General features: G+C 43.1%; 1 protein-coding gene across 1 annotated transcript; it reads right to left on the bottom strand.

Moving 5' to 3' along the window:
• Positions 1–1788: 1788 nt before the first annotated feature.
• On the bottom strand, positions 1789–4282 carry LOC127333893 (uncharacterized). The gene is made up of 2 exons (XM_051360333.1): positions 3335–4282; positions 1789–2074 (listed from the first exon to the last, which is right to left on the bottom strand). Exon 1 carries the CDS (start codon positions 4140–4142, stop codon positions 3348–3350), a length of 795 nt encoding a protein of 264 aa, XP_051216293.1. The 5' UTR covers positions 4143–4282; the 3' UTR covers positions 1789–2074; positions 3335–3347.
• Positions 4283–20029: the final 15747 nt, after the last annotated feature.

The following is a 20029-nucleotide window of genomic DNA, read 5'->3' on the forward strand; positions in this document are numbered from 1 at the left end:
GTTTATCCACGCCAAATGTTCCTCCAGGGAAAATAAAGCAATCCAATTAAAATGCGAGAATTTCCTCATTTGCTTATAGAGATTATTAGCGGACAAAAGCTATACATAGCGTTTGGGGTCACTGAACAGTGTTGTGTGATTGCTTGTTGCTTTTGTCCGCTATGTCATTTGCCAATGTGAGTCATCACTCATCAGAGCTGTGGCAATGAAACAAAACCCGTTTCTTCGTTGGGAGTGACAGGTGCTTGTCAAATTGTCCTGCCACGGGAGCAAGCCAGTGAACCGTACAGGTGGGCTCTGCTGCCAGGACTAACGGTGTTTTCTACCTGCCAAGTAATGCCGATGAATTATGTGGGCAGCAGTGAGAACCAAAAAAAAAACTACTCCTATTTTAGTTGGGGCTAGCTCATAGTGGGGCTTAGGTTGGAGGCATGTCATTTCCTTGTTGAAGGCGTCCCAATGATGGCCCTCCTGTTTGAAATGTTGGACTCTGTCCCTCCGCCTCAATCTGCTTCCCTTGGGGCCTCGCTTCGTGTAAACTTTTCTGGTAGTGTCTTGTGGATCACCCTGGGACCTCTAGCTGGTGTCGCATGCCTCATGCAACATCGGCCTGGCTGCTCGGCTGCTCTTACACGTTTTTGTTGCGGTAGCTGACGTCTTCCCTAGCGTCTTGGAGGGCTTTGCTAGGTCGGAGTCTGGCCATAGCTGTTGTCGGTGTGCGTAACACTAGGGGATGATGTTGTGTTTTGGGTTGCGCCTAGTCCGAGCTCCAGTGGTGGTGCTTTTCGGGTCTGGGTGAAAACTTTGCGGGACCTCAGCCCCTGCTGACGATGATGACGCATTCTTGTGTCATCCACCTTCTTGGAAGCGTCGTTGCAAAACCCCTCTCCTTTGGTCCCTCAAGTTTTGCTAGGCTGTTGGCCCGTCATCGAGTTCCCCTTTGGGTTGCAATCTTGGAGAGGTGGAGGTTTGTTGGTGTGGACATTGTGGTGCTCTCTCCGGTGCAACAGAAGACAAGGCTCGCTCATCTTTGTTCATGCTAGCACTTGGGCTTGCCGGTTTTTTTGTTTTGTCTTCTCTTACAAGTTTAGTGTGCGCTTTGCGCTGGTGTGTGTTGTAACCGTTATTGTAACTTCTTGCAAGTTTAGTGTGCGCTTTGCGCTGGTGTGTGTTGTAACCGTTATTGTAACTTCTAGCCAGTTGATGACTTCGTTAATTCAAAACCGAGCTCGCCTTCCGTCTTAGTGACAAATGCTTGTCAGGCGGGCTGGTGCCAGGACTAACAGTATTTCTATCTGATAGGAGAGGTGCTACAACAAACCTACCAAGTAATGCCGATGAATGTTGCGGGCAGCCGTGAGAACCAAAAAAAAAAAAAAAGTACTCCTGTTTTAATTTGGGATATTATTTTTGTGCAAGACCTTGCGTTAGAGGGGGAGAGTGGAAGTTCATCTAAGGGACAAATAAAAACAGAGCAAGGAGGAAGTAAGCCAAAGTGCGCTGTCCAACAAGTATAGAGATCTCACAAATATATTATGCCATTGAACCTGACCACATAAAATTACTCAACTAACCTGCCAGAAACAATTCCACTCTAGCACCAAGCTGCAGAAGTGGCTTCCACGATATAAATTGTCCACTTCTATTTTTCTATGTTTAAAGCAAATTGTTATGGGTACCAGCAAAATATCACTGGTGCTAGTGGAAATCAAAGTTAGGTTCCACAACGGCACTGCAAAGTTTCCTATGTAGATCACACAAGTACACAGAAGTCAGAACAAACAAAACTGATACAAGAAGCAAAACAATTTACGATCTCAAGTTAATTGTTGCGAAATAAGATTCCACGATACCAGTGCAAACACATCCAGCAACAAGGTCCCGACACAATGAAACAGGCTAAACATGTCCCTAGCTTAACGACCAACAGTTAAAACAAGCTTCGGCCTCTTTACGTACATTGCATCGAAAAACAGTCCATCTCCTCCCATCAAAAGCAAGAGTGATACGCAGACGAGGATTTTTCTCCCTTCTCAAGACAATCTTCCATATGTGGGATAGGTAAGAACCATACCTGGAAGGACATTGCAAATTCAGTAGTGAACATGTGTCCGAACTGTGAAGTCAGATCAAAATAAAAAAGATATAATGAGGAATGTAAGGAGTCAAGTTGAAAACCTAGAACTATGCTAACATTGTTGTTGTATTCCAGAATGAATGCAACTTCAAACTGTTTATACCTACAAATATGTAACAACAGACTGCAACTGAGTGTCTACCACCCCTGCAGGCTAGCTATAAGCATTGTTCTTGAAGGTTAAAGGTGTTCATATGAGTTGCATGAGCATGTTATTCAATATCTTTCTCTGACCTATCCCTATAAATGATAAAGGTCTATGCATAAAAAAGATTGCATGAAAAGATACACTGGCACTCACAGTAGACCAACTAAATGTACGATAAAGAGCAAAACCAGCAAGCTAGCAATATGGCACCAGCACCACATTCAGATTGATGATTAGTGAGTAATGGAGAACTTAATAGTCATATGAATATATTCATCGGCATACTACAACAATTAACTATAGAAAAATAAAGCAAGCACTGAATACTTGATGCCTACAACACTTTCTCGAGTAAATATTAATGTATTTGTGATTGTAGCATCAGATTGCTCCTAACAAACACTACAAAGAAGAGTTCCCAGGCTTTTGTATTAGCTCCTACATTCTAAATTTCTATTTCCATCAATAATAAGAGACAGTAACTATATCAAAGTTCTAGCATGCTAAAATTTTAATGACTTGAGATATAAATATCTAATACTAGTAAGCTCATATTGAAGATACAGCAATAGGTGATTCATGAACACACATATAAAGGTTGATGTATTTCAATTTCATTATAAAGATGAACACACATATAAAGGTTGATGTATTTCAATTTCATTATAAAGCACAAGTGAGCAAACAAAAGTGATGTTCAACGCTGACAATTTAACACTGTTTCTCAAAGTTGTACAAGTAACTGAACACAAATTAAACTATATATAAACTAATAGGTGGAGAGCCACAAGGGATGGTAGCTTCTAGCATGCATCTAACGTAGAAGATAAACTATCAAGTTGTAGATAAACCAGTCGGATCTCATGAGCTAAGCATAGTTCACGCACTAGAATCTGCACAAGAGAATGACCAGAACACTGAACGCAAACTACAACCAGTTCATCCATCTCAAGTGCATCAATACAAGAACATGATCGCAATCAATAATACAATTTAAGAACTTTGGGAATAAGAATTAAGATGCAAGGAATTGTAGCATTGAAGCTTACCTGGAAGGTTCAATTACTGGGGGTTCTGTCCAGGCTGCTGTGGACCAGGTGGTGGCGGCATCCCGTGCCTGGGTGGTTGTCCGAATTGCGGCGGTGGCATTGGGGGCCTCATCCCCGGTGGAGGCGGCATGCCTGGCATGCCGGGCATCCCTGGCCTCCCTGGTGGAGGTCCCATGGGTGGTCCCCTCATGAACTGCTGCGGCGGGCCACCTGGGTAGGGCTGCGGCGGCCCCGGCGGGCGCTGGAACTGCATCTGCATCGGCGGCGGGCCACCAGGGCGCATGGGCTGCATATTCATGGGCGGGCGGACGACCTGCGGGTACGCGACCGGCGGCGCCGAGAGGTTGGGCATGGGGGGCCGCGAGATCTGCGGCTGCATCATGCCAGGGGCTGGGCCGCCGACGCCCCGGACAGGGCCAGAGAGGCCGGGCTGGGCCTGGAGGAGCGGGCCTGTGGGCACGCCGCGGCCGGCGGCGCGCCCGACGCCGGTGCCGGAGAGCGCGCCGCCGGCGGCGGAGGACTTGACGCGGGACTCGTCGGGCGGAGGGGGCCCCTCGACGGTCATGGAGACGACCTCCTCGCCGCGGAGCAGGAGGAGGCCGAGCGTCCTGCGCTCCTCGCGGTCGCCGGTGGTCTTGGAGGACTTGGAGGGCGGCAGCCTGCGGAACTCCTCGCAGTCGCCGAGGACGAGGTTCATGTGGCGGTCGAAGGCCATGAACTTGCCCACGAGCTGGCGGCCGTCCTGGATCGTGACGCGCATGCGGTAGTTGACGAACTGGAGCATCTTGGACCCCTTGGGGTTCGACATGGCGGCTGGTGCGCCGGCGGCGGCGCGGCGCGGCGCAGCTAGGTTAGGGTTTCGGCGGCGAGGAAGAAGCGGAGAGGAGAGAGGGTTTTCGTGGGGGTTTGTTTCAGCTTGTATGGGTCGGGACGGTGCGGATGTCGGTTTAGTGATGGACTCGGTCTTGGGCCTTTTAGATGGCCCTGGGCTTGGTTCAAAGTTCAAACTAAACTAAGCTGGACACACACCGCTACGCTAATTCTTTAGGGCACCACTAGAAATCGGATGCCGATTTGTGTCTTTCCATCGGACTAGCGTTTAGCCATAGGATCTAAAGCGGGCACCTTAACCGTACGATTTAAAATAGGCCCGGTGGGCTCTATCCGGTGATTCTAGCGAAAGATTGCATGCCTGCTTCATAGAAACACCTCCCCGGTAACTGCTCCCGTAATGCACGTGGAGCTGATCTCTCTGGCCTTTCTTTTTCGTAACTGCTCCCGTAATACACGTCCACATATAGCGCCAATCTCTCCTGCCTTTCTTCTTCCTCGGAGTTGCTTCTTCGACACAAGGAGGGAATGGACATATGAGATTGAGTTCGATGGAGAGTTTGCGTTAAAAATGTGAAGCACAATTTTTTATACAAGAAGCATGGTATTATTACAGAGGTAGCTTTGAAATTTAGGATGATATACAGTGATTTACTTTTGGCTTTTGGGAGCAATTAAATTTGTACAAGGAAGCATACATGTGATTATGTGACACTAGTACAATTCCTGGCCAGGGAGGGGAAGCAATGTCTTATTTTCCGAAGCACATCCATTGGTTCCAAGAAGCGTATATATGATCCATCGGAAGCACTGTTATTTTAATGTAGGAATGTACTTTTAAGAATGAAGAAAAGAGATTTGCCGAAGAAGCATGCGGGCAGCGGTAGAAGCACGAGGCCAGCGGTAGAAGCAGCGGCCGTCCGGCATCACATGATTCCACAATCTCAGTGGAGAAGGGAGCGTCCCTAGGCTCGATGCGTTCGTCGAGGTTGAGACCCACGAGCTGGCTGAGAAGAACAATGAACAACGCTTCCTCGCGTTGATGCCATACGTTCCAGGCTACTCCGCCGTCGTGCGCCCATGTGGCTGTTGCTGTTCGCTCCTCTCCCTCGTCGGCCTGGAAGCCCCCTGCACAAGATCTGGGCCACAGACCATGGAGTATCGACGAGCGCCCCGCAAGAAGCTCGAGCGGCGTCGAGGAGAGGGCCGGAGCGGAGACGGCGGCAATGGAGAGTGGAGACTGGGGAGAGTTGACATACATGGCGGCGGCAACATTAGGGCTCGAGCAAGGGTGTGGTGCATGCCATTATATAGCCCAACCACGAGACGTTCGATGCGTCTGGGCGAACGAATGGCCAGATGCTAGTCCGTTGTTTCTTTTCATATCGGACCACGATGTATAGTATTTACCAATTCTTTATTATCCCACCGTCCAAAAATTAAGACAGTTCTTAAATTTTGCTGGTTGACAACTTAAATTTTTTTTACTCTAATTTGTATCAACAATATGTCTACAAAAAATTTATAAATATATGTGAAATAAAAGAGATTTGTCAGATGCATTCTAAAACTATATAATTTTGCATTGTCAAAGACCGTGCGAAAATGTGCCTCATATTGATGGAGGGAGTATAAAAACCTTACCACACCGTAACGAAAGGAGAAAACCCATCGCCATGGTGTCAGGGTTTTTTCGTCGTAGTCCTTTCTGGTTACTCTCACGTCCAATGGAAGATCTAGCACTACTAGGAAAAATCCAATCAGTGTCGCACCAAAAAAAGGCTAGTGGTGGAGCACCATGGTGCGGCACTACTAGAGCACCTATGCTAAAAGTAGTAGTGGCGCGCCATGTAGTGCGCCACTAGTATCTGGCTAACCAGTGGCGCACCATGTGGTGCGCCACTACGGGCTGTCTGGTGCTCCACTAGTAAAAAATAGGTGTGCCACTGCTGATTTTTGAAATCTGGATCTAGATATGGAATTTTTTAAATTTTTTGTTTGTTTTTATTGTCCGAATTATTTGTTCTGTTCACGTTCATACTCATAACCTAGCCATAGGCCGGAGGAGGGAGATGATGAATGGGAGAAGGAGGAGAGGAGAGGATAGAGGGGCATAGGAGGATAGGAGGAGGGTGAGAAGGTCGAAGAGGAAGGAGGAGAGTCGGCCAGAGAGGAAGGATGAGAGGAGGGGGAGAGCCCACCGGAGAGGATTTTTTTCTCCTCCTTCCTAATGGCGCACGAGTGCACCATTGATATTTTTTTCTTAAAATTGCCATCGAAATCTAAAAGAAAAAAACTTCTACTTGCTTTTTGATTTTGAAGAATCCAAAAAATCATTAAAAAATCGGATGTAAAATTTTCCGTAGATACATTTCATATGAATTTTTTTCATCAGAGGTTGTATGCAACCAGAAAAGCCGTTTTACCCAAGCATGAGGCGATTTTGCAAAAAAGAGTCAAAATTTATGTTTATTGATTTTTCTTACAACTACATGACCTAACACATGGACATCTCGAACGATTTTATTTTTAAATTTTTTATCATTTTCTTTTATTTTTTAAAAAACTAAAAAGACGATCCAGAGGACGTGGGCAGAATTTTGGTTCCCCTTCCCAACGGTGCACCATGGCATGGTGCGCCATTTCTATCTCAACTAGCAGCTCTGCACCATGCCATGGTGCGCCATTGATAAGGGGGGCCAAAATTTGCCCATCTTGACACATGTAGCATGAGGCACCGAAGTGTGTCAAAATTTCAATCCATGCCCAAACTTACTAGTGGTGCACCACAAGTAATGGTGTGCCATTGCTAAGTTTTTCCAGTGGCGCACAGGTTTGTGGTGCGCCACTGGTACATAGCAGTGGTGCACCAAAACTAGAGTGTGTCACTGTTAGCGATATTGTGGTTAGTTGTTTTTCTAGTAGTGTAGTGCCAAGAGGCGGGTAACCCAGATTTCATGCATATTCCTCCAGAAGTATAGTGTAGTGCCAAGATATCAGATCTTATATGATCTTATTCCTCCAAAAAATATAGTTTGAAAATGGTGACTAATAGAGGAAGATGAGTAACTTTAACTAATGAATTGGATAAATTTAAATGGAGCCTAACTACAAATGAGATCTTTTCAATTAAGTCTATGTATGCCGATTATATAAATGGGGATATTGCTTTTCTTAAAAGATACATTTGGATCATTAAAGTACCACTAAAGATTATATCTTGATGTGGTCCCTTTATAAGAAGTTGTTATCAACCCAAAGCTAACCTTGCAAAAAAAAATTTGAATGAGTGTACAGATTGTGTTTTCTTTGGTTGTAAGGAAATGTTTGATCATACTTTTATTTCGTATCCATTCTCTCTTCTAGTTTGGAGAGTAGTGCAGTTTACTTATAACATCCCTCCTCCGGCTAATGCTACTAATTTTTGTGGTAAATGGCTAAACATGATCTATAAGGAAACTAAGATTCACATTCGTGTGGGAGTATGTGATTTAGTTTGGGGAATTTGAAATTACCAAAATGATGTAGTTTTAAACATAGTTGCAAAACTAAAAAAATCAAGTTGTTCTCAGGGATGCCTCGTCGATTCACACATGTTTACCTCCTTCATGTAGAGTTGCGAGGACCTATGGATATTGGATTTAATCGTCTAATGGAGGTTGTAGAGGTTATATTCAACCAGGGTGGTTGGCTGCATTCTAAAAGGATACACGCTACATAGAGGCATATCATGTTTATTATTTCGATGGTTAATTTTTGTAGCCACTTTATGTGACACATGAGTTGTAATATTTAATATCTTTAAAATAATATAAAGGCTACGATGACCCAACATACCATTGCATGTTGTAGTATACAAGTTATTGATATAACACCAATGAAACACCGTTCCACTAGTATTACATCCCTCAGAGTGGTAAATGAAGCTTTCATAATTATTTTTTCAAAAGATTGATTTTATTCAGAAGAGCTATATCCGTCAGTCTTCACAGGTTGACTAGAACTTCACAGAGTTCCTTTCCTACCGCGTTCGCAGTTCCATCCGAAACCAGGAGTGACAAGCCACAATTCAATACATTATGCACAAGTGCGTACTTTTCCCATAAGAGAACTTATCCTCGTTGACAACCGAGTCTCGAGCTCGTCCAAACTTCCTTGGTGTTGGGCCCAATATAATATCCAAGCCAATCATTGTCCTTCTCTGCGACCCCACATACCCACCCTTTTGTAAACCACTGGCTACCGATTGATTCTCTTATCAATTCTCGAGTCAGCCCGTTACAATCCATCATAAACACTAAAGACAACAGTCATCCTATCGGATGGGGTTTTAAAGGATATCCCAACCGTTGGGCCTCTCAGACTTGCAGCAAGGCCTAGTGTCCGTTCATATGCGAAAGGAAAAAAGTTACATCTGACTTCTCCAGAGCCATTATAGATCTCATGGTTAATGCGTAATATACATCGAACGAATCACTGAACGACATTTGTTGTTGATCCTAGATGAGTATAAACTCAGCTGCAATGGAACCTCCACCATCACTCAAACCCTGGTTCCATCATCCACCATATAGTCATATTCATAATTGTAAAAGTAGTACTTGTTTTTCAATGCAGGAATGATACAAATAGTACTTTGCAATTAATTTGATGAGAAAAACCAAGTGGCATGAGCAAGTGATGATTGCCTTGTGATCGTGGTAGAGTGCAATCAAAAGCTTCTACTCTTGGTGAAACTCCAAATTCTGGAAATAGCAGCATCGTCCGGTAAGGATAATGTTTAAATAATTGCAAGATGTTGTTATGCATAAGATATGCTATGCATTTCGTAAACCCTAGCATAACCCCGACACTGGTGTTGATTTATTTTGTGTGAGTTATTTTTGATGTGGTGCACTTTTAGCATGGTGTCACACTCAAGGTACTTATTAGGGTTTTGAATTAACTGGAATATCTTATAAATTGATGAGTAAAGACTTGAAATAAAAGATACTTATTTTTAGAGTTTATCATGTTTTTGTTTTATTACTAAGGAATAGTGTGAAGGCTGTAGGGGTTCGTAGCATAGAAAACAAAAAATTCTACCGCAAGAACGAATAAAACAAAGATCCAATCTATGGAAAAGCCAAGATCCAATCTATGAGATCTATGCAACGAGATAGATGAGAAACTAACCCTTGTAGATCCAAAGTATTAACGAGATCAGATCTCGTGGTTGATGTAGATGTACACTTGACGAACTCTGGTTCGTGTTGCAGTCCTTTCTAGTGCTGTGATCGGGCAGCACTTCCATACTCGATCACACGTACGGTGTCGATGATGAAGCCCAATCCCCATTCCAGCGGGGTAGCGGATGTAGTAGATCCCCTCGGAATCCCAGCAGCACGATGGTGTGGTGGTGGTGGTGGAGGAGGAGATTTCCTGCATGGCTTCGCCAAGCCTACGCATGAAGAAGGAGGGAGAGAGGGCGGCTAGGGTTTGGGGGGATGTTGTGATGCGCCCCAACCCTCCCCTCCCTCTTATATAGGCGTGGGGGCTGCCTTGGACCCTCCTCCAAGCCCTAGGGTCAGCCAAAAAAGGGGGGCAACGTTCCTCCCAAGTTAAGTCCCTATTTTCAAGGGATTTTATCTTATCCACTTGATCCAGCCGCATGGGCCTTGGGGGGTGATGACCCACAAGTATAGGGGATCGCAGCAGTCTTCGAGGGAAGTAAAACCCAATTTATTGATTCGACACGAGGGGAGACAAAGAATACTTGAAAGCCTTACAGCGGAGTTGTCAATTCAGCTGCACCTGGAAACAGACTTGCTCGCAAGAGTTTATCAGTAGTAACAGTTTTATAGCAGTAGCAGTAGTGAAATAACAGCAGCAGAGTAACAGAGACAGCAGTGGTAATTATAGTAAACAGCAGGATTAAAATACTGTAGGCACGGGGACGGATAACGGGCGTTGCATGGATGAGAGAAACTCATGTAACAATCAAAGCAGGGCATTTGCAGATAATAATAAAACGGTGTCCAAGTACAAAGCAATCAATAGGCATGTGTTCCAATTATAGTCGTACGTGCTCGCAATGAGAAACTTGCACAACATCTTTTGTCCTACCAGCCGGTGGCAGCCGGGCCTCAAGGGAATCTACTGGATATTAAGGTACTCCTTTTAATAGAGTACCGGAGCAAAGCATTAACACTCCGTGAACACATATGATCCTCACATCACTACCATCCCCTCCGGTTGTCCCGATTTCTGTCACTTCGGGGCCATTGGTTCCGGACAGCGACATGTGTATACAACTTGCAGGTAAGATCATAAAACAATGAATATCATGATGAAACAATAACATGTTCAGATCTGAGATCATGGCACTCGGGCCCTAGTGACAAGAATTAAGCATAACAAGTTGCAACAATATCATCAAAGTACCAATTACGGACACTAGGCACTATGCCCTAACAATCTTATACTATTACATGACCAATCTCATCCAATCCCTACCATCCCCTTCAGCCTACAGCGGGGGAATTACTCACACATGGATGGGGGAAACATGGCTGGTCGATGGAGAGGCGTCGGTGGTGATGATGGCGATGATCTCCTCCAATTCCCCGTCCCGGCGGAGTGCCAGAACGGAGACTTCTGGCCCCCGAGACGGAGTTTCGCGATGTGGCAGCGTTCTGGAGGGTTTCTGGTGACTTCGACTTCTTGGTCGCGATTTTTAGATCGAAACCCCTTAAGTAGTCCAGAGGAGGGCGTCGGAGGCCGGCCGAGGGGGCCACACGCTAGGGCCGCGCGCCCCCCTCCTGGGCCGCGCCGCCCTATGGTGTGGGGCCCTCGGGCCTCCACCTGGCTTGCCCTTCTGGCTCTGTGAGTCTTCTGGAAAAATAAGACCTTTCGCATAAATTCCAAGGATTTTCCTGAAAGTTGGATTTCTGCACAAAAAGAGACACCAGAACAGTTCTGCTGAAAACAGCGTTAGTCCGCGTTAGTTGTATCCAAAACACACAAATTAGAGGCAAAACAATAGCAAAAGTGTTCGGGAAAGTAGATACGTTTTGGACGTATCAACTCCCCCCAAGCTTAGCTTATTGCTTGTCCTCAAGCAATTCAGTTAACAACTGAGCGATAAAAGAACTTTCACGAACACATTTGTTCATATGATGTAAATATTCTCATGCTATGGCTAACACTTAGGCAGTTCATAATAAGATACATGCAAGTAAGATCATCTAATAGCTATTTCAATCATGGAAAGGTACCAACAATTAATAATAAGCATCATGAATCATGTCTATAAGCAGGATTGCAATTTTCATAAAAGAGTATGATAGAATGGTATCTCGCTTGCCCATATTTGATCAGCAAAACATAAATGCTCAGGCACCTCTGAAGTTCATAGAAAGACTAGAAATAGTGATTGTCAAAGATAAAAGCATCAAAGTTATACCGCAATCAATCATATTTTGAGACAAGCATATTATACTAAGAATGACAGTTGTGCTCTCAAGAAAGTGCTCAAAGAAAAGATGGAGACACAACATAAAAGTAAAAGATTGACCCTTCGCAGAGGGAAGCAGGGATTAACATGCGCTAGAGCTTTTTCATCTTTTTAAAACAGGAGTAAAATCATTTTGAGAGGTGTTTGTTGTTGTCAACGAATGGTAATGGGTACACCAACTACCTCGCCAACCGGACTTTCAAGAGCGGCTCCCATGAAGGACATTATCTCTACCAGCAAGGTAGATCATCCCTCTTCTCTTTTGTTTACACACGTATTTTAGTTTTATTATGAGTGACACTCCCCCAACCTTTGCTTACACAAGCCATGGCTAACCGAATCCTCGGATGCCTTCCATCAATCACATACCATGGAGGAGTGTCTATTTGCAAAATTAAGTTGCTTACTGATGAATCAGAGCAAAACATGTGAAGAGAATTATTAATGAAGTTTGATTAATCGGGGCTGGGAACCCCATTGCCAGCTCCTTTTGCAAAGTTATTGGATAAGCGGATGTGCCACTAGTCCGTATTGAAAGTCCATCAAGAGTAAATGACAAGGTTGAAAGTTAAACACCACATACTTCCTCATGAGCTATGAAACATTAACACAAATTGAGAAGCATTTTGAAGGTTTAAAGGTAGCGCATGAGAATTTACTTGGAATGGTTTGAAATGCCATGCATAGGTATTTATGGTGGACACTTTGGAACAACTTGGTTTTCAGGTGTTTGGAAGCACGAGCAGCATTCCCGCTCAGTACAAGTGAAGGCTAGCAAAAGACTAGGGAGCGACAAATCAAGAGAGCAGTCACTGTCATAATCATGCTTGCGGCAAAATAAATTAACTAAGGCATAAAAGTGATACAAGAACTCTGAAGCAATGTAAATCATCGAGGATTAATTGACTTTTGTTCAGTAATATGCATGCGTGAGCATGTGCCAAGTTAATTCAAATGAATTATTCAGAGGAGGATACCACAATGTCATACCTACTTATGAATAAAACAATGCAAGCAAACATCCATGACATGCTACTCATATTAATAAATTGGAGCTAAACATGAGAGATCATGAACTACTAAACTTTCTTAAATGACATATACCTCACATGAACCAACTAAGCATGCTCACATGGATGAGTATATGAAAAAAAATGAAAACAAATAGAGTTCATACCAGCCTCTCACCACAATCCAATTGTCGTAGATCATCATTATTGCCTTTCACTTGTGTAGCTTGGATAATATGAAATGAAAACCACGCTCCAGCCACCGAAGACCATTCAACTCATAATGAACTTTACAAACCAAAGAAGAACAGCAAATATTTTTGGTGTTTTCGAATTGGAAACAAGAACAAAAGGAAACAAGCAGACAAAGCAAAATCTTTTTGGGTTTTCTTGTAGCAAACTAACAATAGCAAATAAAGCAAAATAAATGCAAGAAACCAAAGCAAACAAATGAGGAAGAGAAACAACAGAAATATTTTTGGTCTTTTTGTGTTTTGGGAAGGAAACAAAGCAAAAAACAAGAAATGGCAAACTAGAAAAGTCACATAAACACAAAGCAGCAGAAATTCGTCAAACTTGACAGCAGTACAGTACTCGATTTTTAAGAAATTCTTCCACTGCTCAAATCGAAAAGTGTTCAACTAATGAAAGTTAGATAACAACCTGGGGAACATGCACAAAAATTGGCTTCGCAAAATATCGTTCTGGATATTTTTGAGAATTTTTTTGGTAACCGCCCAGAATCTGTTTTCAGGCAGCACTTCCCCAAATATCATCTTCCTCTCATTAGAAAACCACTCAAAGAAACTAAACAAGTATATACAAGTATCCAGCAACCATAATACGCAAAGAATGAGTGATGCCGGTATACTTCCCCCCAAGCTTAGGCTTTTGGCCTAAGTGGAGTTCAACCCATCGAGGGTCGCTGTTCCGCGCCGGTGGATCCCGCATGGCGTAGTCATAGTGAGGTCCCCGTGCAGAAGAGAAGCGTGGAGGCTCCACATGTCCAAAATGTTGATGTGAGGAACTTGCTGCATCGGATGACGAGTCGAGGTGTTCCTCCGCCTCCGTGTCATCTCTTGCATGATGGCCTTCCCCCTCTATGTACGCATTCAACGCACCTTCCGTGACTGACCAATCCTCCCTGGAATCAAGGTTAAATAGAACCGGCGCAGGTAATCTTACTATGTTTTCAGTTTTCTTAGTTATTCTCCAAGCTTTCTTATAAAATGTCATCTTGTAGAACAGGTTACCCAAATTAGATGAATCAGAAACAAATTCATGTTTAATCATAGAGACTATGTCAAGTTTTTCTATGGAAAGTTGAATATCAAGATGATGAGGTTCTACACCATGCAAGGCTAGTAAACGAGAGACGATGAGACCTCCACAAATTCCGCCTTTCTCACGGTTAGTAGCAAGTCTGTAGGCTATCAATGCACCCAGATTATAAGCCCTATTGCTTTGCAGTGCAGCAGCTAGAAAAGCTAAATCCTGAATAGATAATTTACTACCATTCTTTCTAGCAAGAACACATTTAGTAATGAAATAAGCAAAGTAGCGGATAGCTGGGAATTGAATGCTACTGATTTTACCACCATCCTCTGAGAAACTCCTTCCATGACAAATCATCTCGAAGAGGTTTAAGAGCTCTCGCGGCGATCCCCTTATCTTCTCGCATGATCCCCATTGCGGTACTCTAATTGCTGTACAAAAATCATTGAATGGCAAGTTGACAGTTTTATTATAAATCTTGTACTGAACCATGGGGTTAGATTGCGACCAATTGAACTTAAAATCCTGCACAACAGACATAGTCAATTTTGCATATTGGCATGGTTCTCCGTCAACAAAATCATTCAACCCTGCACGAGGAATTAGATTCTGAACGTCTCCCAAGATTCCTGCACTTCTCATGAAATCTGTGCACGGGTAGTAAGAGGGGTATACTCCCTCTTCGTGGTTCACTCTCATGACTTGTTGCACCTCCAATTCTTGTTGGTTTAGTTGATGTCTATTCCACTCCATTTTCTGAAATTTTCAACAAACAATATAAAATTTGATTTGATGACATATAATTGAGGGAAACTACTATAGGAACTTGCTAGAGTACTAATCATGCATCAAAACTAATTTATACATCTTAGAACAAGCATGCAAGCTCACTAAACATGTTACCTACAGCAGCAAAATATTCAAGATATACTCAACCAAACAAAAGTCTACTTGGATAATCGGAGGAGTCACATACCGGAGAGCAAATGTGCCAAATTTCAGACAGAAATCTGAGCTGAGCAAAGAGATCGAGAAATCCTGAGCTCTTGAGCAAAAACGCGAGTGAGAGAAAGCTGGTGTTGATTTTTTCGGGAGAGAGAAGTGTGTGGGAGGAAGAGATGCTGAAGTGGGGCAAAGGGGGACCCACACACCAGGGTGGCGCGCCCCCCTTGCTGGCCGCGCCGGCCTATGGGGTGCCACACTGGGGTGCCCCACTGGTCATCCCCAGGTGCTCCCAGGTGCATTTTCGAAAAATAGGACCAACGGTATAATTTTTGTGAATTTTTGAAAACTTTGAAAAATGCACATTTCTGGGCATTAAGTTTATTATTACTGGACAGGAAATTTTTTGAAATCTCTAATTAACTAAGGAACTTTGCAAATCAAAAGTGCTACAGCAAGTAAAGCAAGTGGAGGAAGAAAGAGATGTTGTTTACCTCCTCTATGCATATAAAAAGTATTCGTTAACAAGGTTGATCAAGTCTTGCCACCGAATAATTTTTACATAGCATAAGAAGAAATAAACCTCAAATCAATCATGTTACCTTGAATTGTATTGATATGGATCCAATCATAAGACTTTGATATCCTTCTTTAGGCTCATATATAGGACAATCAATAGTCCCCACTTTGATAGTTCTCACATTAGAAATAGTATTAACTCCACATACTTTATCAATCCTCTTGGGGAAATAGACGGTATGCTCCTTATCATCAACATTAAAAGTAACCTTTCCTTTATTGCAATCAATAACAGCCCCTGCGGTGTTAAGAAAAGGTCTCCCAAGAATAATAGACATATTATCATCTTCCGGCATTTCCAACACAACAAAATCAGTTAATATCAAGCAGTTATTAGTAACTTGAACAGGAACATCCTCACATATACCAACAGGAATAGCAGTAGATTTATCAGCCATTTGCAAAGATATATCAGTAGGTATCAACTTATCTAAATAAAGTCTCTTATAAAGAGAAAAGGGCATAACACTAACACCGGCTCCCAAATCACATAGAGCAGTTTTAACATAATTATTCTTAATAGAACAAGGAATAGTAGGTATACCTGGGTCGCCCAATGATACGTCTCCGACGTATCGATAATTTCTTATGTTCCATGCCACATTATTGATGATATCTACATGTTTTATGCATACTTTATGTCATATTTATCCATTTTCCGGCACTAACCTATTAACGAGATGCCGAAGAGCCAGTTGCTGTTTTCTGCTGTTTTTGGTTTCAGAAATCCTAGTAAGGAAATATTCTCGGAATTGGACGAAATCAACGCCCAGGGGCCTATTTTGCCACGAAGCTTCCAGAAGACCGAAGAGGAGACGAAGTGGGGCCACGGGGCGCCGCCACAGTAGGGCGGCGCGGCCCAAGGGGGGCCCGTGCGGCCCTAGCGTGTGGGGCCCCCGTGACGCCTCCTGACCTGCCCTTCCGCCTACATATAGTCTTCGTTGCGAAACCCCCAGTACCGAGAGCCACGATATGGAAAACCTTCCAGAGACGCCGCCGCCGCCAATCCCATCTCGGGGGATTCAGGAAATCGCCTCCGGCACCCTGCCGGAGAGGGGAATCATCTCCCGGAGGACTATTCACCGCCATGGTCGCCTCCGGAGTGATGAGTGAGTAGTTCACCCCTGGACTATGGGCCCATAGCAGTAGCTAGATGGTCGTCTTCTCCTTATGTGCTTCATTGTCGGGTCTTGTGAGCTGCCTCACATGATCAAGATCATCTATCTGTAATGCTATATGTTGTGTTTGTTGGGATCCGATGGATAGAGAATACTATGTTATGTTGATTATCAATCTATTACCTATGTGTTGTTTATGATCTTGCATGCTCTCCGTTATTAGTAGAGGCTCTGGCCAAGTTTTTACTCTTAACTCCAAGAGGGAGTATTTATGCTCGATAGTGGGTTCATGCCTCCATTAAATGCTGGGACGGATGACAGAAAGTTCTAAGGTTGTGGATGTGCTGTTGCCACTAGGGATAAAACATTGATGCTATGTCCGAGGATGTAGTTATTGATTACATTACGCACCATACTTAATGCAATTGTCTGTTGTTTGCAACTTAATACTGGAAGGGGTTCGGATGATAACCTGAAGGTGGACTTTTTAGGCATAGATGCATGTTGGATAGCGGTCTATGTACTTTGTCATAATGCCCAATTAAATCTCACTATACTCATCATATCATGTATGTGCATGGTCATGCCCTCTCTATTTGTCAATTGCCCAACTGTAATTTGTTCACCCAACATGCTATTTATCTTATGGGAGAGACACCACTAGTGAACTGTGGACCCCGGTCCATTCTTTACATCGAATTCAATCTACTGCAATACTTGTTCTACTGTTTTTTGCAAACAATCATCATCCACACTATACATCTAATCCTTTGTTACAGCAAGCCGGTGAGATTGACAACCTCACTGTTTCGTTGGGGCAAAGTACTTTGGTTGTGTTGTGCAGGTTCCACGTTGGCGCCGGAATCCCTGGTGTTGCGCCGCACTACATCTCGCCGCCATCAACCTTCAACGTGCTTCTTGGCTCCTACTGGTTCGATAAACCTTGGTTTCTTATTGAGGGAAAACTTGCCGCTGTACGCATCACACCTTCCTCTTGGGGTTCCCAACGGACGCGTGCTGTACGCGTATCAAGCTCTTTTTCTGGCGCCGTTGCCGGGGAGATCAAGACACGCTGCAAGGGGAGTCTCCACAATCCAATCTCTTTACTTTGTTTTTGTCTTGCTTTATTTTATTTACTACTTTGTTTGCTGCACTAAAACAAAACACAAAAAAATTAGTTGCTAGTTTTACTTTATTTGCTATCTTGTTTGCTATATCAAAAACACAATAAAATTAGTTACTTGCATTTACTTTATCTAGTTTGCTTTATTTACTGTTGCTAAAATGGGTACTCCTGAAAATACTAAGTTGTGTGACTTCACAACCACAAATAATAATGATTTCTTATGCACACCTATTGCTCCACCTGCTACTACAGCAGAATTCTTTGAAATTAAACCTGCTTTACTGAATCTTGTTATGAGAGAGCAATTTTCTGGTGTTAGTTCTGATGATGCTGCTGCCCATCTCAATAATTTTATTGAATTGTGTGAAATGCAAAAGTATAAAGATGTAGATGGTGACATTATAAAATTAAAATTGTTTCCTTTCTCATTAAGAGGAAGAGCTAAAGATTGGTTGCTATCTCTGCCTAAGAATAGTATTGATTCATGGACTAAATGCAAGGATGCTTTTATTGGTAGATATTATCCCCCTGCTAAAATTATATCTTTGAGGAGTAGCATAATGAATTTTAAACAATTAGATAATGAGCATGTTTCCCAAGCATGGGAAAGAATGAAATCTTTGGTTAAAAACTGCCCAACCCATGGACTGACTACTTGGATGATCATCCAAACCTTTTATGCAGGACTGAATTTTTCTTCGCGGAACCTATTGGATTCATCTGCTGGAGGTACCTTTATGTCCATCACTCTTGGTGAAGCAACAAAGCTTCTTGATAATATGATGATTAATTACTCTGAATGGCACACGGAAAGAGCTCCACAAGGTAAGAAGGTAAATTCTGTCGAAGAAACCTCCTCCTTGAGTGATAAGATTGATGCTATTATGTCTATGATTGTGAATGGTAGGACTAATGTTGATCCTAATAATGTTCCGTTAGCTTCATTGGTTGCTCAAGAAGAACATGTTGATGTAAACTACATTAAAAATAATAATTTCAACAACAATGCTTATCGGAACAATTCTAGTAACAACTATATGAAGGAGATATGCCCTAGAGGCAATAATAAAGTGGTTATTATTTATATCTTTATGTTTATGATAAATGTTTATATATCATGCTATAATTGTATTAACCGAAACATTAGTACATGTGTGATATGTAGACAAACAAGAAGTCCCTAGTATGCCTCTTAAACTAGCTTGTTGATTAATGGATGATTAGTTTCATAATCATGAACATTGGATGTTATTAATAACAAGGTTATGTCATTGTATGAATGATGTAATGGACACACCCAATTAAGCGTAGCATAAGATCTCGTCATTAAGTTATTTTCTATAAGCTTTCGATACATAGTTACCTAGTCCTTATGACCATGAGATCATGTAAATCACTCATACCGGAAAGGTACTTTGATTACACCAAACACCACTGCGTAAATGGGTGGTTATAAAGGTGGGATTAAGTATCCGGAAAGTGTGAGTTGAGGCATATGGATCAACAATGGGATTTGTCCATCCCGATGACGGATAGATATACTCTGGGCCCTCTCGGTGGAATGTCGTCTAATGTCTTGCAAGCATATGAATGAGTTCATAAGAGACCAATACCACGGTACGAGTAAAGAGTACTTGTCAGGAGACGAGGTTGAACAAGGTATAGAGTGATACCGAAGATCAAACCTTAGACAAGTAAAATATCGCGAGACAAAGGGAATTGGTATTATATGTGAATGGTTCATTCGATCACTAAAGTCATCGTTGAATATGTGGGAGCCATTATGGATCTCCAGATCCCGCTATTGGTTATTGGTCGGAGTGAGTACTCAACCATGTCCGCATAGTTCACGAACCGTAGGGTGACACACTTAAAGTTGGATGTTGAAATGGTAGAACTTGAATATGGAATGGAGTTCGAATATTTGTTCGGAGTCCCGGATGAGATCCCGGACATCACGAGGAGTTCCGGAATGGTCCGGAGAATAAGATTCATATATAGGATGTCATTTTATGTGAATTAAAATGTCGCGGAAGGTTCTATGGAAGGTTCTAGAAGGTTCTAGAAAAGTCCGGAAGAAACCACCAAGGAAGGTGGAGTCCACATGGGACTCCACCTCCATGGCCGGCCAACCCTAGTGGGGGAGGAGTCCCAAGTGGACTCCCCCTTAGGGGGCCGGCCACCCCCCCACATGGGAGGTGGAACTCCCACCTTTGGTGGGAGTCCTAGCTTGGCTAGGTTTCCCCCTCTTATGGAAGGTTTTTGGTTCGGGTCTTATTCGAAGACTTGGACACCAACACTTGGGGATCCACCTATATA

This window comes from Lolium perenne, chromosome 2 (genome assembly GCF_019359855.2).
Source record: "Lolium perenne isolate Kyuss_39 chromosome 2, Kyuss_2.0, whole genome shotgun sequence".
In the NCBI taxonomy this organism is placed as follows: Eukaryota; Viridiplantae; Streptophyta; class Magnoliopsida; order Poales; family Poaceae; genus Lolium; species Lolium perenne.

What these genes read in the sequence shown, in the direction of transcription:
- LOC127333893 (XM_051360333.1), bottom strand. Translation starts at nt 4,142, where the DNA reads ATGTCGAACCCCAAGGGGTCCAAGATGCTCCAGTTCGTCAACTACCGC.